Genomic DNA, 21,417 nt, shown 5'->3' with positions numbered 1-21,417 from the left:
ATCACCATGTAAAACAGGGCATTCCAAAAGTGGGGCAATTCGGGAACCCCAGAGGAATTGTGAGCTCAACTTTTGGGGCCACTAATCCTGAGGCAGCAGTGGTCCAACAAACCCCCCAACCTCACTACCATCACACTTTCATAGATCGACTTCTCTTCCCTACATCTCCCTCACCAGTCGCCAAGGGGAATCTGACCATCTTGAAGCCTTGGCTTGGGGACACAGTTGGAGGAGCTTTGGGAGACACTGATTTACAGAAAGGTAAAGTCAGTGTGGGACAAAACTCCACTTGCTATTTCAGATTGTCCCAGAGAGCTTCATGGTCAGCAACATAACTGTTTTCAACATGTCACTGTCCCAGAGGAGGAATCCCATTGGCCAATTTGTGAACAGTAATTGTTTATAATTTAACAATGCCATCTGAAAAATAAACATGGGACTCGCTTCCTAACTCTTCTTCAAAACTTCGCTGTAGGATTCTCTCTGCTCAACTAAAGGCAAAAAAGACCCTTTGGGTCCAAGATTTTATCTGAAGAAAGACATTTCTGCCACATCTCAGAAGAAAAAACTACTAAAATTTGGGAATGAATGTGATCCGACTCATCAGGAATACTTCAAAGTAGAGCTGCAGTACAATCATGACCCAATATCTTGTTTCTTAATTGATTCACAGGATGTGGGCATCATTGGCTGGGCCAGCATTTACTGCCCATCCCTCATTGCCCAGAGGGCAGTTAATAGTCAACCACATTGCTGTGGGTCTGGAGTCACATGTAGGCCAGACCAGGTAAGGATGGCAGTTTCCTTCCCTAAAGGACATTAGTGAACCAGATGGGTTTTTCTGACAATCGACAGCGGATTCATGGTCGACATTAGATTCTTACTTCCAGAGTTTTATTGAATTTGAAGTCCACCATCTGCCATAGCAGGATTTGAATGCAAGTCTCCAGAACCTTATAGGGGTTTCTGGATTAACGGCCCAGTGATAATACCACTAGACCATCACCTCCCCAAGGTGGGAATTGAACCAAGGCCTTCTGGTTCCAAGGTAAGGACGATACCTTGTAGATATTTTCTAATCAACCTGTTTAGAGATGGCTAAAACCATAAGACATAGGAGAAGGAGTAGGCCATTCAGCCCATCGTGTCAGCTGCACCATTCAATGAGAGCATGGCCGATCAGATAATCCTCAACAACACTTTCCTGCCTTTTCCCTATAACCCTTAATTCCCTTACTGCTGAAAAACCTGTCAATCTTAGCCTTGAATTTACTTACAGCTTGTTTAGCCATCTGTCATCATGAATTCCACTGATTTACTAAGTGCTGAGAGAAGGAATTCCTCCTTACCTCCATCTTAAACATGTGACCCCCTTCTTCTGAGACTGTGCTCTATGGTCCTGGACTTTTCCACGAGGGGAAGCAATCTCTAAACATCTACCCTGTCAACTCCCTTAAGAATCTTATATATTTTAGTAAGGTACTCTGGAGTAAGTGGGATTTGAACCCAGGCTTCCAGGAACAAAGACAGGCCCACTACCACTCCACCACAAGAGTCAATGACATTGGTGTGGGTCTGCAGTCACATGTAGGCCGCACTGAGTAAGGACTCTGAGGATACAGGGTAAGGAAAAATGTCTCCACCCAGAGAGTGGTCGGCCTGTGGAATTCTCTGCCACAGAATTACCGTTGAGCCCAAACCATTGAATGAATTCAAGAAGGAGACAGATGCAGTTCTTAGGGCTGAAGGAATGAAAGGGCGTGGAGAGAAAGCTGGAATGGGGGACCGAGTTGGATGGTCAGCCATGCTTACATTGAATGACTGAGCAGGTTTGAAGAACCGAATGCTCTCTATGTTTCTATGGGACGGCAGATTTCAATCCCTAAAGGATACAAGTGAATCATTAATCTCTATTACCAGGATTGACTTTCAATTCCAGATTTTCCTAACTGAATTCACCTTTTATCAGCTGCTGTGGTAGGGTTTGATCTGACATCACTGGAGTATTAGCCTGGATCTCTACATTACTAAATGGGGGGTGGGGGTGGGGCTGGGGAGAAGGTAGCTGAGAGTGCAATGGCTGGATGTCATTTACAGAATCCGTCGCTCTTGATGCGGTCTCCTCTACGATGGGAAGACCGGACACCCTCTCGCAGAGCGCTCTCTGGGACCCCCGCACCAACCAACCTCACTGCCCCGTGGCTGAACATTTCAACTCCCCCTCCCACTCCGCCAAGGACATGCAGGTCCTGGGCCTCCTCCATCGCCGCTCTCTCACCACTCAACGTCTGGAGGAAGAACGCCTCATCTTCTGCCTCAGGACCCTTCAACCCCAGGGCATTAATGTGGACTTCACCAGCTTCCTCATTTCCCCTCCCCCCACCTTATCCCCGGTTCCAACCTTCCAGCTCAGCATCATCCTCATGACCTGTCCCACCTGTCAATCTTCCTTCCCACCTGTCTGCACCATCCCCCCCCCCCCCCCCCCGACCTATCACCTTCATCCCCACTTCCATCCACCTATTGCACTCTAAGCTATCTTCTCCCCAGCCCCACCCCCCTCCCATTTATCTGTCCATCCCTGGGGCTCCCAGCCTCATTCCTGATGAAGGGCTTTAGCCCGAAATGTCAATTTTCCTGCTCCTCGGATACTGCCTGACCTGTTGTGCTTTTCCATCACCACTCTAATCTTGACTCTGATCTCCAGCATCTGCAGTACCCACCTCCGCCTCTCTACATTACTAGCCCAGTGATGTTACCATGAAACTACTATTCTTAGCCCCTTGTGTACTCTGGCCTGTCCAATGTTGTGAGGCTAACTGTCCACATCTCCTTCCCAGGTGACCCCTGAGTAGGGAGTGTCATGTGGAGTATTTTGGGCGCTCTCCTGCCTTCATTGTTTCAGCAAAGGATTGACTGAGGCCTGGTTTTGTTGCTGTTGTTGTTTCAGGCTCTGCAGGTCCACTGTAAGGACTGCGCTCTGGTCACCAGCTCTGGGCAACTCATCGGGAGCGGGCGGGGAGCAGAGATCGACCGCGCCGAGTGCGTCATCAGGATGAACGACGCCCCGACACGGGGTTACCAGGAGGATGTGGGCCGCAGGACCAGCCTGCGGGTGGTCGCGCACTCCAGCATCCAGCGGCTGCTGCAGAAAGGGAGCGAGCTCCTCAACGCCAGCCGCGACCCGATCTTCATCTTCTGGGGACCCAGCAGCTGCATGAGGAGAGACGGCAAGGGTCGGCTCTATAACCACCTGCAGCTCCTGCACCGTCTTCGGCCCCGCCTCAAACTGCACACCATCACACGGCAGAAGATGGTGCACTTCGACGAACTCTTCAAGAGGGAGACCGGGAAAGACAGGTACAAGGACTGTCCCATACAGTATCCCTGCAGTGCACAGAGGCTATTCGGCCCATTGAGTCTGCACTGACCCTTCGAAGAGCATCCCAACTTATACCCGTATTCCCACATTCACCATGGTTTAACGGGCGGCACAGTGGCTCAGTGGTTAGCACTGCTGCCTCACTGCACCAGGGACCTGGGTTCGATTCCAGCCTTGGGCAACTGCCTGTGTGGAGTTTGCACATTCTCCCTGTGTCTGTGTGGGTTTCCTCCTACAGTCCAAGGATGTGCAATTTAGGTGGATTGGCCATGCTAAATTTCCCATAGTGTTCAGGAATGTGCAGGTTAGGTGTGTTAGTTAGGGATAAATGGAGAATAATAGGGGAATGGGTCTGGGTAGATTACTCTTCAGAGGGTTGGTATGGACTTGTAGGGCCGAATGGCCTGTTTCCACACTGTAGGGATTCTATCATTCTATAACCCACCTCTAACCTGCACATCCCTGGATAGTATGGGGCAGTTTAGCACGGCCAAATCAACTAACCTGCCCATCTTGGGAGCAAACTGGAGCACCAGGAGGAAACCCATGCAAACATGGGGAGGATGTGCAAACTTCATACTGTCACCCGGGGCTGGAATCAATCCTGGGTCCCTAGCACTGTGAGGCAGCACTGCTAACCATTGAGCCCCTGTGCTGCCCATAAAGGAGCAGAATTAGGCCTTTCGACCTGGCGAGTCTGCTCAGGCCTGATTTGAAGGCCGTGCCCCAGTCCCTTACTGAAATAAATTATCCTGCACTCACATTACCAGCTGTGCTCATTGAAACTATGATGGCTCCCAGTCTAGTGAGGTCCAAAATTTTAAAAAAAATTCACACCCTGGTCATCAGCTCTCTCCATAGTGTTGTCTCTCCTGTCACGATGACCTCCTTTAGCCTCTCAAAACTCCAAGGTCTCGGCACTCCTCTGAAACTGACTTCTCTCATGTTCCCCATTCTCATCTCTGCAACGTTGGCACTTGTACCTTTATCTGTTGATCCCCTCCCAACAAGAAGACCAACCCTACACTTATCCAACATTCTGGTGTCTATTGCAAAGAACTCTGATTAAATTAGATTCCCTACAATGTGGAAACAGGCCCTTCAGCCCAACCAGTCCACACCGACTCTCTGAAGAGTAACCCACCCAGATCCATTTCCCTCCAACTAATACACCAAACACTATGGGCAATTTAGCATGGCCAATCCACCTGATCCGCACATCTTTGTGACTATGGGAGGAAACTGGAGCACCCAGAGGAAACCAAGCAGACACGGGGAGAATGTGCAAACTCCACACAGACAGTCACATGAGGCTGGAATCGAACCTGGGACCTTGGTGCTGTGAGGCAGCAGTGATAACCACTGAGCCACAATGCCGCCCTTATGTGATGTTATTCTGTGTCAAATATTTGCTGAATAGCTGTCATGTGAACCACATTGGAATGTTTCATTATGTTGAAGACACTGTACAACTCTTTTTCAATCGTGTAATATTGAGGGAGATGGTTGAATAATTACCTTCAACTTAATGGAATAGGGATGTTGGGCTGAATGGCCTCCCACTGTGCTGACAATGGTCATATTTCCAACTCTGTTCTCAGGCACTTAGCCCCAGCCAAACAACATGTAATTGCAGATCCAAAACACTATGTCTGCACCTTAGCTGCGACATCCAGGCATTGGAGGGATATATTGACTTTGGAGGTAATGCAGTATAGATTCACCATTACAATACCTGGGCTTATCACGATGGAAGACACCAGTAATATACCAGAACTTGAAGAGAGTCAGGGTGGCTGCAGTGGCTACCTCTCAGGAGAAAGTGCTGGGGAAGCTGAAAGGTCTGAAGTGGATGAATCACCCAGACCAGAATGATGACACTGTTCTAAAGGAGTTGTTTGAAGAGATTGTAGAGGAATTGGTGGTGATCTTTCAGCAATCACTGGAAACAGCGAGGGTCCCAGAGGACTGGAAAATGACTAATGTAACATCCTGTTTAAGATGAGAGGGAGGCAGAAGAGAGGAAATTATAGGCCAGTTAGCCTGACCTCAGTCATTGGTAAGATCTTCGAGTCCATTATGAAAGATGAGTTTGCAAAGTACTTGGAAGTGCATAGTAAAATAGTGCTGAGTTAGCACACCTTTGTCACGGGGAGATCATGCCTGACAGATTTGTTACAATTCTAGGAGGAGGTAATGATCAGATTTGACAATAGAGAGCCAGTGGATGTGATCTACTTGGATTTCCAGAAGGCCTTTGATAAAGCGCTGCCCAGGAGGCTGCTAAATAAGATCAGAGCCCATGGTAGCAGGGGCAATGTATTGGCATAGATAGAGAATTGGCTGACTGGTACAAAGCAGAGTGGGGATAAAGGGGTCTTTTTCAGGACAGCAGCAATGACTGGTAGAGTTCCGTTGGGGTCAGTGTTGGGACCACGTTATATCTGGATGAAGGGACTGAGGGCATTGTTGCCAAGTTTGCAGATGACACAAAGCTAGGTGGAGGGACAGGGTAGTGTTAAGGAAACAGGGAGGCTGCAGGAGGACTTGGACAGGGTAGGAGAGTGGGCAAATAAGGGGCAGATGAAATATAATGTGGGAAAGTGTGAGGTTATGCATATTGACGAGAAGAATAGAGATGTAGACTATTTTCTAAACAGGAAAAGGCTTCAGAAATTTGAAGCACAAGGGGACTTAGGAATTTTAGTTCAGGATTCACTGAAAGTTAACATGTAGGTTCAGATGGCAGTTAAGAAGGCATCTGCATCATTCATATTCATATCAAGAGGAAATCTTAGCAGGACTTATACACTTAATGGTGAAGTCCTAGGGATTGTTGCTGAACAAAGAGACCTTGGAGTGCAGGTTCATAGCTCCTTTAAAGTAAAGTTGCAGGTAGATAGGATAGTGAAGAAGGCGTTTGGTATGCTTGCCTTTATTGGTCAGAGTTGGGAGGTCATGTTGTGGCTGTACAGGACATTGTTAGGTCACTATTGGAATATTGCGTGCAGTTCTGGTCTCCTTCCTATCGGATGGATGTTGAGAAACTTGAAAGGGTTCAGAAAAGATTTACAAGGATGTTGTCAGGGTTGTAGGATTTGAGCTATAGGGAGAGGCTGAACAGGCTAGGGCTGTTTTCCCTGGAACGTCGGAGGTTGAGAGGTGACCTTATAGAGGTTTACAAAATTATGAGGGGCATGGATAGGATAAAAGGCAAAGTCTTTTCCCTGGGGTGGGGAAGTCCAGAAGTAGAGGGCATAGGTTTAGGGTGAGAGGGGAAAGATATAAAAGAGACCTAAGGGGCAACCTTTTCACACAGAGAGTGGTACGTGTATGGAATGAGCTGCCAGAGGATGTGGTGGAGGCTGGTACAATTGTAACATTCAAGAGGCATTTGGTTAGGTATATGAATAGGAAGGGTTTGGGGGGATATGGGCCGGTGCTGGCAGGTGGGACTAGATTGGGTTGGGGTATCTGGTCGGCATGGATGAATTGGACTGAGGGGTCTGATTCCATGCTGTACATCTCTATGACTAGAATACAAGAGCAGAGATGTATTGCTGAGGCTGCGTAAGGCTCTAGTCAGATCGCAGTTGGAATATTGTAAGCGGTTTTGGGCCACATATCGAAGAGAGGAGAGGATCGAGAGGAGGTTTACAAGAATGATTCCAGGGATGAGAGCTTATCACATGAGGAGCGGTTGAGGACCCTGGGTCTGTAATCAATGGAGTTTAGAAAGTTGAGGAGGTGGATCTGATTGAAACTCACAGAACACTGAGAGGCCTGGATAGAGTGGATGTGGGGAAGATGTTTCCACTAGTAGGAGAGACTAGGACCCAAGGGCACAGCCTTAGAGTGTAGGTATAGCCCTTTCGAACTGAGATGAGGAGAAATGTCTTCAGAGAGAGGCTGGTGAATCTGTGGAACAAATTGCTGGAGAAGGCTGTCATTGAGTGTATTTAATACAGAGATAGATAGGTTCTCAATTGGTGTGGGGATAAAGGGATACCAGGAGAAGGGAGGAGAATGGGATTAAGAAACATATCAATCCTGATTGAATGGCAGAGCAGACTCGATGGACTAAATGCCTAATTCTGCTCCTATATCTAAAAGTCTCTCAGACTCCAAGGGTTAACTTACAGGGAGAAATTAAACAAATCCAGTTTTATATTGCTGGAATTGAGAGGAATACTTTGAGCAATGTTACAAGATGAGAAGGAAGATACATAGGGCAAACTGGGAGTAATTATTTCTGCTGGATGGGTAGTCTTGGGCCCCGGGGTACAATGTAAATTTTAGTGGCAGATGTTGCGAAAGTGAAATTAGGAAACTTTTTTTACACAGTGCGGTAGACATTTGAGACTGTCTTCAGCAAATGGTAATTAATGCTGAATCGATTGCTAATTATAAATTTTACACTGACAGGGGATGGCCTTGCAAAGATATTAAAAAATCTGGGGCAAAGGAATTAGGTTGTAGTTCAACCAAGATCTCAGTGTTAGGTAAAACAGACTTACAGAGCTGTCTCCTCCTGTTCCTGGGTTTTCCTGTATCATACACACACAACAACGGCAGAGGACAAACTGAATGGACCTTTACTCTTTTTTTTCATGTTGATTGAATCAGCTTTTTCCAAGGAATTGATTGGTGAGACAATTAAACAGGAAATAAAACTCCCTGCGGCCATTACAGACACTGGGTTAATTCGATATCTGGTTTTTGACTGGCTGCACCAAGTGGAACACACACCTGCTATTGACCATCTTTCCTTGAAACAAGGACACCAACAACCTGCATTTGTATGGTGCCTTTAAATCTTAAAATGCTGCTCATGAAGCTGGGGCTAATTAGACACATTTTGTCACTGACCCAAATAAGGAGATTTCGGGCACAATTGACCAAAGGTCTGACCAAAGAAATGAGTTTGAGGGAGTGCCTTAAAGGGAGGGTGAGAGAACAGCACTGTGTATTATCTACAAGATGCACTGCAGAAATTTCACCAAAGACCTTTGGGCAGCAGCTACCAAAATCCATGACCACTTCCATCAAGAAGGGCAAGGGTAGCAGATACAGGGGAACACCAGTCCCCCCAAGCCACTCTCTGTTCTGACTTGGAAATATATCGCCATTCCTTTACTATGGATGGGTCAAAATCCTGGAATTCACTCCCTCAGGACATTGTGGGACATCCAACATCATGTGGACTGCAGCGGTTCAAGAAGGCAGCTCACCCCCACCTTCTCAAGGGCAATTAGGGATGGGTGATAAATGCCAGTGACACCCACATCCCAGGAGTGAATAAATAAAAGTAACCCAGCTGCCTCCATATTCAACGGATCATTCTCAGCCATTTGATGAAAGGAAATTGACCTGAAATGTTAACTTTGTTTCTTTCTCCTGCTGCTAGACCTGCTGAGTTTCTCCAGAATTCTCTGTTTCAGTTTCAAATTTTATGCATCTGCAGTATTTTGCTTTGGTGGCAATGCAGTGATAGTGGGGTAATCTGTTACGAGATCATCTCTCTGCTCTTCTTCCAAATAATGCCATGGGATCTTTCTTTCCAACTGCGTGGGCCTCACTTTAGAATCTCATCCAAAACATGTTACTTCCAACAGTGCAAAACTGGGCAGCACAGTGGCTCAGTGGTTAGCATTGCTGTCTCTCAGCGTCAGGGTCCCAGGTTCAATTCCAGCCTCGGGTGACTGTCTGTGTGGAGTTTGCACATTCTCCCTGTGTCTCTGTGGTTTTCCTCCCACAATTCAAAAACCTACAGGTTAGGTGGATTGGCCATGCTAAATTACCCATAGTGTCCAGGGGATGTGTAGGCTAGGTGCATTAGTCAGGGGGAAATGCAGAGTAATAGGGTAGGGGAATGGGTCTGGGAGGGTTACTTCTGAGGGTCAGTGTGGACTTGTTGGGCCGAAGGGCCTGTTTCCACACTGTAGGGATTCTATGATATGAAAATTCCACTGGAACCTCAACGTGAATCTTGTTGTCAAGCCTTGAGACAGAAGTATTACTAACTGAGCCACAACTGGCTCACAAACCTCATCTCGGGGACAAAATGGTGATAAGAATAATAAACAGGGCATGGAAATAACCAGGGAACAAGTTATGAGTCAGAGGTCAGTTTCCAAGGGCAAACAGGTCATGAAACAATCGTGGAAGCAACATTGCCCTCATTCCTTGTTTTGTTGCAGCATATTGGCCCAGTTGCCAAGTTCCCATGACAACCAAGAAATCTTTACTTCAAGAAGATTGTCTTATGTTGGAAGTGATGATGCGTGCCAACGTTTACATCAAAAAATGTTCTGAAATGCAGGAATAATGCCAACCAGTCAATCTTATTAGTTCAGAAATTCGCACAGCATGTTGGAATGATGATTTGGCTTCCTTGTCAGGCACCTGTTTTTAAAGAAATGTAAGGATTGGTTTCAGGAAAGGGGAGAATGTTCCAAGCATTCCTGAATGTTGAGTGTGTGTGGAGACTGGACAAGGAGATGATTGGTCTCATCCAAGATGTCCTCTTCATCCTCCCCATAAATTGACTCTTGTTATCAAGGTCTTTGTCTGACTATAGAGGCCACTTCAATAAGGATCCCTCTACAATGGGAAGTCAAGATGAAATTATAGCTGAAAATGTGTTGCTGGAAAAGCGCAGCAGGTCAGGCAACATCCAGGGAACAGGAGAATCGACGTTTCGGGCATAAGCCCTTCTTCAGGCTTATGCCCGAAACGTCGATTCTCCTGTTCCCTGGATGCTGCCTGACCTGCTGCGCTTTTCCAGCAACACATTTTCAGCTCTGGTCCCCAGCATCTGCAGAACTCACTTTCTCCTCAAAGATGAAATTATATCCCTGGCAGGAATCAGAAGTCTTCGTGCTAATATCTGGAATGGGTGGATTGTCTTGTAAGGTGAGTGTGGACAGACTAGGCCTTTATGTAAAGGCATTTGGGAGATTAAAAGCAAATTGAAACATGCAAGTCTGAGAGGTTCTTGGCTGGAGAAATGCGGAGAGAGCGTTTCCTCCTACGGAAGAATCTAGAACTGGAGAACAATGTTTAAAAAGCGGGTGTTTCCCATTTAAGACAGAGATAAGGTGATTTTATTTCTTCCCTGTTCAATGACCATAAGCCTTTGGAACTGCATTCTGTAAAAGTGTAAACAGAGTCATAGAGTCATACAGCACGGAAATAGACCCTTCAGTCCAACCAATCCATGCCAACCAGATATCCTAAATTGATCTAGTCCTATTTGCCAGCACCTGACCCATATCCCTCCAAACCCTTCCTATTCATATAACCATCCGGATGCCTTTTAAATGTTGTAATTGTACCAGCCTTCACCACTTTCTCTGGCATACACGTACCACCCTCACTGTGAAAAGGTTGCCCCGTAGGTCTCTTTTTTATATCTTTTCCCTCTCACCCTAAAACTACACCCTCTTGTTCTGGACTCCCCCACCCCAGGGAAAAGACCTTGTCTATTTAACCTATCCATGCCCCTCATGATTTTATAAACCTCTATAAGGTCACCCCTCAGCCTCCAACACTCCAGGGAAAACAGCCCCAGCCTGTTCAGCCTCTCCCTATAGCTCAAATCCTCCAACTCTGGCAACATCCTTGTAACTCTTTGCTGAGTGCTTTCAAGTTTCACAACATTCTTCCTATAGTAGAGAGACCAGAATTGCACACTGTGTTGCTTGAATATTTGGGAGCCAGAGGTGGATAGATTTCTGTTAAGCAAAAGGGTGAAAGGTTATCAGGGGCAGGTGGGATATGGAATTGACATTACAGTTATTGAATGGTGAATGACCTACTCTTGCTCCTGATTTGTAAGCTCATGTGCTTGTACATAGGCAAGTAAACGAGGGGGGTTTTAGCAATAGAACGAGTCTCATCTAATCAACCCCCTTGAGCTTAATCTCAACATCAGTTAGTTCCTGACTGATCTGTACTGCAGCTGAAAATGTGTTGCAGGAAAAGCGCAGCAGGTCAGGCAGCATCCAGGGAACAGGAGAATCGGCGTTTCGGGCATAAGCCCTTCTTCTGTACTGCAGCTCCGTCCAACCTGAGTTTTACCAGGATGTTGCCTGGTATGGAGAGAAGGTCCTATGAGGAAAGGCTGAAGGACTTGAGGCTGTTTTCATTGGAGAGGAAAAGGTTAAGAGGTGACTCAATGGAGACATACAAGACGAATAGAGAGTTAGATAGGGTGGATGGTGAGAGCCTTTTTTCTCGGATGGTGATGGCTAGCACAAGGGGACATAACTTTAAATTGAGGGTTGATAGTTATAGGACAGATGGCAGAGGTAGGTTCTTTACTCAAAGTAATAAGGGCGTGCAAGGCCTGTCTGCAACAGTAGTAGACTTGTCAACTTTAAGGGCATTTCAATGGTCATTGGATAAACAAATGAATGATAATGGAACAGTCAGCACAACATCAAGGGCTGAAGGGCCTGTTCTGCGCTGTAATGTTCCATGTTATGTTCCTCATTGATCCTACTAACAAAAATGTACTCACCTCGGCTGGGAGATTTTAATTTACCCGCAACCTCAGCAGTGTTTTGGGGAGAATATTTGAAACTTACAGCACACTCTGTGTGAAGAAATGCCTCCTCATATCATCCCTGAGTGGTCAAAGTTTAAGGCTACACTTCTTCTGGACTCCCCCTCCATCCTAAGCCACATCAGAGAAAATACTGTCTCTCTACTGGCCATTTAAAATCTTGTAATCACCTTCAAGACCAGAAAATCTACCCAAAGTGTACTGACTTGCCCGATGTGCAAAGACTAAAAGTAATCTGTATGCTCGTGGCTGGCAGCATGAAGGAATTCAATTCAGGAATATAAAACAAAGAAAGGAAAATCCCTAATACATAAAAAGCAAAGCTTCCAAATCAGCTTTTATCCTTTGTGTTTTGAATCCACCCAGGATCGCAGGTATCGCTGTGACATTCAATGTTCCTCAGAGAGCTCTGCTTGCTTCATGTTGAGTCCACACTGAATGACATGCTTCATCATACGCACACTTTCAACCTCGCCTCCAACAGCAGCGCCTCACGCTGGCTCAGAGCTGTCCTAAAGTGAAAGGAGAAAGATTTAAAAGGGACCTGAGGGACAACCTTTTCACACAGAGGGTGGCTCTTGTGTTGAATGAACTGCCAAAGGAAGTGGTAGATACAGGTACAGTTGCAACATGTGAAAGACATTTGGACAGCTACATGAAGAGGAAAGGTTTAGAGGGATATGGGTCAAACACAGGCAAGTGGGATTAGTTTAGTTTGGGACAATTGATTGGCATGGTCAAGTTGGACCGAAGGGTCTATTTCTGTGCTGAAAGGCCCTTATGACCATCTCCTGCAAGTTCCCCTCCAAGCCGCACACTTGGAACTGACTTGGAACTGAAATAAAATAAAGAAATGCGGATGCTGGAGATGTGAAACAAAAGCAGAAATTGCTGGAGAATCTCAACAGGTCTGGCAGCATCTGTGGGAAGAGAAGCAATGTTAATGTTTCGAGTCCGGTGACTCTTCATAGAGTACTTGATGAAGAGTCATACAGGACTCAAAACATTAACTCTGTTTCTCTCTGTATAGCTGCTGCTGAGATTCTCCAGCAATTTCTGTTTTTGTGACTTGGAATTGTATTGGTATTCCTTCACTGTCTCTGGGTCAACTTCTGGTGGAATTGTTCCCCTAACAGCACTGTGGGTGATCCTGCACTCAAAGGAGTTCAGGGGGTCACTCTCCACCACCTTCCAAAGGGACAATTATGGGTGGACAATAAATATTGACCTAGCCAGTAACACTCACATCCCGTGGACATTTTTTTCACTGGCTAAGGCATCGGGAGAATGTCGTTGCCTCATTTTATGGGATCGCCTTTGACCTGAGAGGAGCAGACAGAGCCAGGTTTTGCCCTGAATGACTGCACCTCTGGCAGTGTAGCACTCCATCAGCACTGCACCAGAGTGGCTTCTGAGGTGATGTCCTTAGAGAGAGGCTTGAACCTTTGATGTGATTCAGAGGTTGCGTTTTGAGAGTCTGAGGAATGAATGCTATTTTACTTGAAATTTCTTTCTCTTACTTTTAGCAGACTAATTGAAAAGCTGTAGACAGATTTTAGATGATAACATTAAGTAGCAGCAGCTGATCACACCGACATTGAGAAAGAAATATCTTGTGTTTATGTCATGTCTATCACATCCTCAGTATGTTCCAGTGTGCGTCATGAGCCAAGGGCTTTCAAACTGCGTTCACAGTTATTGTGGAGGTATTTAAACAAAGATGGATAAGATTTTCATTTATTTAAGTGTTAAGAACCTCGAGACATTCCAATGCACTTTAACATGATGAAGTGCACCAGGAATGTACACAGAATGTAAAACGTTACAGTGCAGTACAGGCCCTTCGGCCCCCGATCTACCCTACACTATTCCTTTTACATCCATATGTTTATCCATTGACCATTTAAATGCCCTTAAAGTTGGCGAGTCTACTACTGTTGTAGGCAATGCGTTCCACGTCCCTACTACTCTGAGTAAAGAAACTACCTCTGACATCTGTCCAATGTCAATTCAAAGTTATGTCCCCTATGTAGTTACTGTTACAATTTAGACAGTGGATTCAAGATCGCATTAACACAGGGTGATTCATTTTGCGAGCTCTCTACAGCAGATCTTATTCTCACGTTTCTTATAATCGTTCTGTCTCTGTCTGCTCAATCACCCTGTGATCTATATGTCCTTGTATGCTATGATCTGCCTGTACTGCTCACAAAACCTTTCACTGCACTTCGATCTATGTGACAACAATAAATCAACAACAATAAATGTGGCAGTCAGTTTGCACAAGGTCCCACAAGCAGCAGCGTATTGGATATTGAATTGAATTAACTTTATTGTCACATGAGTACAGTATAAACTTTACAAGTCCCACGTACAGTGCCTTCTGAGGTACAAACATACCTGGGTATAGAATCAGAAAAGTAAAGAATACAAAGCTAAAAAGTTGAACATTACAGTGCTTCTTACAAAAAAGTAGAAAACCGAAGAAACACAGTTAACAGTTCAACGTCACATTCCATAATCGCCTGGCCGTGCTGGACTCATATTCCTCACAAGAGCTCAACGTCCCCCACTTAAGGCTCGACCTTGCCCCTGCCACCACCCCGTGCTGCTTGCTCTCACCACCTTGCAGCCTGTTCCTGCTGCCACTGCCATTGCCATGTCACACTGCCTGCTCCAGCTCTCACTCCCGGCCACCCCAGGTTTCCTGTTCCCACTCTCATGGCCAGTTGGGATGACTGCCAAGTTGATGTCAGGGACCCCTTTCTTCCCCGACTGCCTCGATCTCCTCCGTGCTGTCACAAACCCGTGCCTCACATAAGCTAAGTAGATTAAATTAAGGAAAAAAACAAGCGGTGAAAGAAGAGAAAAGCAAAAGTTAAAGATGAAAGGTAAGAGTAGACGAGCCCTGAGCAGGAGCCTGCATGTCACACTACAACTCCGCCCTCTTGGAGATACGGTGCCCCAAGTCTATCTGTTTAAATATAGCACATGCAGCAGGCAGGACTCCCCCTGCTCCTGTCTGAATAACATCATCACGTTTTTTGTGTCCAACTGCTAGCACAGATGGAGCCATGGGTTTAATGTCTCACCTGAAAGGGAGTATTTGTGACACGGCTGTAATCCCTCAGTATTGTACAGGAGAGTCAGGAGAAACTAGTATTCCAGTCTTTGGAATGGGATTTAATCCCAAAACCTTATGAATGGAAGGGTACAGGGGAGCAGTGCTATTCCCTAAACCATATTTAACACTGTTTGATTTCCAAGACCAAAGCCTGAGTCTGGCAGATTCCCCGACTCGGTACAGCGGCTCCTTTGGTTTCTGTTGTAGCTTTTTCCGGTCCGTTGTCTGCTTTGGAACATGTGGTCATCCAAGATGTTTCTTTTCTAGGAAAGCCTCCAATTCCTGGCTGAGTACTGGCTGGTTCACCATGATCATCGCCCTGGAACTTTGCAATAGAATTGACGTGTATGGTATGGTCCCACCGAACCACTGCAGGTAGGTGCTGACTGTCACTGGTTTCATAGCATGAGGCCTTTTTGTTGACTTCCTGCTTCCTGGTAGCCTGTAGTCTTCATTGATTTAATTGTCCTACATTCAATAAGGTGAGTGTGGTACCTGAGCTATGCTTGATTGGTGAAGAATGGGCATTGACTCAGAGCAAAATAAATGAAAGCAAGAGTGCAGGTAGTCAGTGATTGCAGGGATATTTCAAAACTGTAGCAAAAAAAGGTACCCCTTTATATAGGGTCATCTGAGATTTATAAAATGTACAACAATCTGATGAATACACAACATAGCCTGATCCTGAGCACAGATAGGATAGACAGGAAGGGAACATTCTCCCTGATGGAGGGTTCAGTGGCCACAGAAATAGATTTAAGGTAGGGCAGAAGGTTTATAGGAAATGTGAGGAAACATTTTTTTCATCTAGAGGGTGGTAAGAATCGGGAATTCACTGCCTTTGAAGACAGTAGAGACAGAAACCCTTGGTACATTTAAGAAATATTTAGATGTGCACTTATGATGCCAAGACTTTTGGCCAAGTGCTGGAAAATAGGATTGGAATCATTAGGTGGTTATTTTTGACTGGCACGGACATGATGGGCCAAAGGTTCTTTTTCTGTGCTGTGGATGTTTATGATTCTCTCCCGATGTAAGCCAGTGTGCAAGCCCTAAAGTTGGAGTGTATCAAAATTAACCATGATCTTTCAGTTCCTCAATCTGTGCATGGTCCTTTCAACAAATGTCAATCAGTATTGTACCGAAGTGACTCCACCATTCAAGCTGGAGACTGAGACAATTATGGATATCAGGGCCTCAGCTACTCTAGAATAGACTATAAATCAATACGACAGCTTTCTGGTCTGCTATTTTTTCTTAAACCCAAAGGATTTGAGAGTCTTTGGCAAACCCAGCTTTATTACCAATTCCTATTTGCGAGAAGGCAATGGTGAACCACAAGGAGTTGGTACGCCCTCTGGGACATTAAGGAATGGATCCTGCGGGTTTTGGAAATAATGCATAAAAAATGAAAATCATCCACTTTGGTAGTAAGAACCGATTTGCAGAGTATGCCTTATGTGCGTGAGGTTGGAGATGTTGATCTGCAAGGGTGTCCTTGTCGATGGGTCGCTGAAGGTGAACATGCAGGTGTAGCAAGCTATTAGAAAGCTGAGCAGAATGTTAGCTTGGGTGGCACAGTAGCTCAGTGGGTAGCACTTCTGCCTCACAGTGCCAGGGACCCAGGTTTGATTCCATCCTCAGGCAACTCTTTAAGTGGAGCTTGCGTGTTCTCCCTGTGTCTGTGTGGGTTTTCTCTGGCTGCTCTGGTTTGCTCCCGCAGTCCAAAGATGTGCAGGTTAGGTGGATTAACCATGGGAAATGCAGGATTATAGGAATGGGGTGGATCTGGATGAGAAGCTGTTTGGAGGGTCAATGCAGTGATACTATGTTAGCCTTTATCGTAAAAGAATGTGAGTACAGGAGCAGTGAACCCTTGCTCCAATTACACAGGAGTTTGGTTAGAACACACCTGGAGGGCTTTCTGCAGTTTTGGTCTCCGTATCACAGGAAAGATATTATTGTCAGAGAGGAAATGCAACAAACACTCACTAGATTTGTTCCCAGGATGTCAGGACTGACCAATGAAAAGGAATTGGGCAAAGTTTCTCTGAAGTTTTGGATAATGAGAGCTGATCTCATTGAAATGTACAAGGTACTTGATAGGCAGTGAGTTGAGGAGAAATTGTTTTACTCAGAATCTTTGGAATTCTGTTCCCCAGAGAGCGGGAGAAGCCAAGCACGTTTGAGGCAGAGGTTAATGGATTTCTGATGATCAATGGCATAAAGTGTTATGGGGGTGGTGGTGGTGGGGGGGGGGGGGGGGGGGGGGGGGGGTGGAGTTTAGGTAAAACACATTGGAATGTTCAATCAGCCATGATTGTAATAAATGGTGGAGCGGGCTTAATCGGCAGAATGGTCTCCTCCCATTCCTAATATTGCAGTATTTTCACCCAGTGTTAAACTGGGAATGTTGATATGATTTGGAGGGGGGCTTCAAATTGATGGAGACCTCAAACCCTTGCTGCCCTTGTTCTTCTATATAGTGGATGTTGCGGATTTGAAACGCGCTATTGAAGAAGTCTTGGGGAGTTGTTGTAATCTGGGTACAATACACACCATGACTCATCTAAGCTACTAAACTGTTGGGAAATCATTTGAGCTTGCATTCACCCGTGATTGCATCCAACAGAATACAAGCATAAATTGCATTGTTGCAATTAATTGAGAAACTTCTAAAAAGCTGCAACTGTCAGATTTTAAGAAACACAACAGTCAATTTGCACACAGCAAGGTCACACAAATTAAAATGTGATCCAGAGATTCAGAGTCACACAGCACAGAAACAGAGCCTTCGGTCCAACCAGTCCATGCCGAACATTATCCCAGACTAAACTACTCCCACCTGCCCGCGCTTCACCCTTATCCCTCCAAATATTTCTTATTCATGTACTTATCTAAATATCTTTTAAACATTGTAACTTCCTCAGGAAGTTTATTCCACTCACAAACTACTGTCTGTGTAAAAATTTGCCTCTCGTGTCTTTTTAAGTCTCTTTCCTCTCATCTTAAAAATATGCCCTCCAGTCTTGAAATCCCTTATGCTAAGGAAAAGACACCTCTCATTAATCCTATCTATACCCCTCACAATTTTATAAACCTGCATAAGATCACCTCTTAACCTCCTGTACTCCAGTGAAAAAGGTCCCAGCCTCCATTTTACAGCAGGAGAGAGGACCAGAGGGCTGTTTTCTCTCGAATAGTCTGTTTAGCAAGTTTTGAGAAGATTTGTAGCTCAGGTTAATGTTTTGGATGTAGGTTTTGTTGATAAACAAACACATCGAGTTAGACTCCATTTACCACCCCCTAAGAAAAGGAGCAGGGAATGACTTCACCACAGGAAATGACATCACCAACCCAAAGAAACCCAAACATATAAATAGAAAGCAAGAATTTTCAGCATTGCCCACTAAGATGTTAGGAGAAAGTGAGGTCTGCAGATGCTGGAGATCAGAGCTTAAAAATGTGTTGCTGGAAAAGCACAGCAGGTCAGGCAGCATCCAAGGAGCAGGAGAATCGATGTTTCGGGCATAAGCCCTTCTTCAGGAATGTTACCTAGTATGGCGCAATGAAATGTTTGGAAATGAACCTCCAAGCTCAGTGAGCAAATCTACATCCAAAGTCTCCTTAGCAATTTAGAACAGTGGGAATGTGGTTAGGGCAGTTGAATGTTCCTCCTGCAGAACATGGGAGGTGAAGGTCACCACTAGTGTCCCTGCTGGCTTCCTCTGCGGGAAGTGCACCCAACTCCAGCTCCTCAAAAACCATGTTAGGGAACTGGAGCTGGAGCTGGATGAACTTTGGATTATTCGGGAGGTGGAGGAGGTTATTGAGAGGAATTACAGGGAGGTAGTCACACCTCAGGTGCAAGAAAAAGGCAGATGGTTTACAGTCAGGAGTCGGAAAGGGAACCGGCAGGCAGTGCAGGGATCCCCTGTGGCTGTTCTCCTCAATAACAAGTATACCGTTTTGGATACTGTTGGAGGGGATGACTTACCAACGATAAGCCATGGAGTGCAGGCACAGAGTCTGTCCTTGTTGCTCAGAAGGGAAGGGGGTAGAAGAGCAGAGCATTAGTCACTGGGGACTCAATAATTAGGGGGACAGATAGAAGGTGGCAGAAGTTCAGAGAGCTAGAGTGGAAGTTTAGAGCTAGAACAAACAGAGTTGTTATCTCTAGTTTGTTGCCCGTGCTACGTGCTAGCAAGGTGAGGAATAGGGAGAGAAAGCAGCTGAATACGTGGTTGCAGGGATGGTGCAGGAGGGAAGTTTTTGGATTTCTGGATAATTGGGACTCATTCTGGGGTAGGTGGGACCTCTACAAATGAGATGGTCCACACCTGAACCAGAGGGGTACCAATATCCTGGGAGGGAAATTTTCTAATGCTCTTTAAAAGGATATAAACTAATTCAACAGGGGGATGGGAACCTGAATTGCAGCTGCAGTGTACAGGAGATTGAGAGTAGTGAAGTCAGAAATGAGGTTTCAAGGTAACAAGAATGTACCGGCAGGCAGGAAAGTAGTATGAAGTGTGTCTACTTCAATGCCAGGAACATCCGGAATAAGGTGGGTGAACTTGCAGCATGGGTTGGTACCTGGGACTTTGATGTTATGGCCATTTCAGAGACATGGATAGAGCAGGGACAGGAATGGTTGTTACAGACTCTGGGGTTTAGATGTTTCAGTAAGAATAGGGAAGATGATAAGAGGGGGAGGTGTGGCATTGTTAGTCAAGGACAGTATTACGGTGGCAGAAAGGACATTTGATGAGGACTCATCTACTGAAGTAATGTGAGCTGAGGTTAGAAACAGGAAAAGAGAGGTCAACCTGTTGGGTATTTTCTATGGGCCTCTGAAAAGTTCCAGAGATATAGAGGAAAGGATAGCAAAGATGATTCTGGATAGGAGCCAAAGTAACAGGGTTGTTGTTATGGAGGGACTTTAACTTTCCAAATATTGATTGGAAATGGGTCAGTTTTTGTCCAACGTGTGCAGGAGGTTTTCCTGACACAGTGTGTAGACAGGCCAACAAGAGCTGAGGCCACACTGGATTTGGTACTGGGTAATGAACCAGGCCAGGTGTTAGATTTGGAGATAGGTGAGCACTTTGGTGATAGTGACTACAATTCGGTTACATTTACTTCAGCAATGGAAAGGGATAGGCACCCAGAGAGTGATGGGTGGGTGGAATGCTCTGCCCCAGAAGGCAGTGGAGGCCCAGTCTCTGGATTTGTTTAAGAAATAGTTGGATAGAGCTCTCAAGGATAGTGGAATCAAGGGTTACGGAGATAAGGCAAGAACAGGATACTGATTGAGGATGATCAGCCATGATCATAATGAATGGTGGTGCAGGCTAGAAGGGCAGAATGGCCTACTCCTGCACCTATTGTGTATTGTATTGCAGGGCAGGAGTTATAGCTGGGGGAAAGGCAACTATGATGCAATTAGGCAAGATTTAGGATGCATAGGATGGGCAAGGAAACTGCAGGGGATGGCCACAATTTGAAATGTGGAGCTTGTTCAAGGAACAGTTACTGTGGGTCCTTGATAAGTATGTACTGGTCAGGCAGGGAGGAAGTGGTTGAATGAGGGAACCATGATTTACTAAAGAAGTTGAATCTCTTGTCAAGAGAAAGAAGGAGGCTCATGTGAGGATGAGACGTGAAGGCTCAGTTAGGGGGCTTAAGAGTTACAAGTTAGCCAGGAAGGACCTAAAGAGACAGCTAAGAACAGCCAGGAGGGGACATGAGAAGCCTTTGGCAGATAGGATCATGGAAAACCCTAAAGCTTTCTACAGGTATGTCAGGAATGACTAGAGTAAGATTAGGGTCAGTCAAGGGCAGTAGTGGGAAGTGGTGTGTGGAGTCCAAGGAGGTATGAGAAGTGTTAAATGAATATTTTTCATTTAGTATTCACACTGGAAAAAGACAGTATTGTCGAGGACAATACTGTGATACAGGCTATTAGACTAGACAGGATTGAGGTGCATAAGGAGGAGGTGTTAGCAATTCTGGAAAGTGTAAAAATAGATAAGTCCCCTGGGCCGGATGGGATTAATCCTTGGGTTCTCTGGGAAACCAGGAAGGTGATTGCAGACCCTTTGACTTTGATCTTTATGTCGTTATTGTCTACAGGAATAGAGCCAGAAGACTGGAGGAGACCAAATATTGTGCCCTTGTTTAAGAAGGGGAGTAGAGACAACCCTGGTAATTATAGACCAGTGAGCCTTACTTCAGTTGTGGTTAAAGTGTTGGAATGGATTATAAGAGATAGGATTTATAATCATCTAGAAAAGAATAATTTGATTAGGGATAGTTGGCATGGTTTTGTGAAGGGTAGGC

The 21,417-nt window shown here is 45.5% G+C and overlaps 1 protein-coding gene across 3 annotated transcripts in view; it reads left to right on the top strand.

Moving 5' to 3' along the window:
* st6galnac5a (ST6 (alpha-N-acetyl-neuraminyl-2,3-beta-galactosyl-1,3)-N-acetylgalactosaminide alpha-2,6-sialyltransferase 5a) overlaps positions 1-21,417 on the top strand; it is an 84,226-nt gene that overhangs the window by 53,597 nt on the left and 9,212 nt on the right. For all 3 annotated transcript variants that reach the window (XM_087990256.1, XM_087990257.1, XM_043698683.2), the window contains exons 3-4: positions 2,951-3,360; positions 15,343-15,450. In XM_087990256.1, coding sequence (XP_087846382.1) covers positions 2,951-3,360; positions 15,343-15,450 — 518 coding nt within the window. The remainder of the gene's footprint in view (positions 1-2,950; positions 3,361-15,342; positions 15,451-21,417) is intronic.

Source organism: Chiloscyllium plagiosum, unplaced genomic scaffold (assembly GCF_037043375.1).
Source record: "Chiloscyllium plagiosum isolate Xiang-an unplaced genomic scaffold, Cpla_swu_hap1 HiC_scaffold_9, whole genome shotgun sequence".
Classification (NCBI taxonomy): domain Eukaryota; kingdom Metazoa; phylum Chordata; class Chondrichthyes; order Orectolobiformes; family Hemiscylliidae; genus Chiloscyllium; species Chiloscyllium plagiosum.
This window is presented reverse-complemented; position numbering and strand designations above follow the sequence as displayed.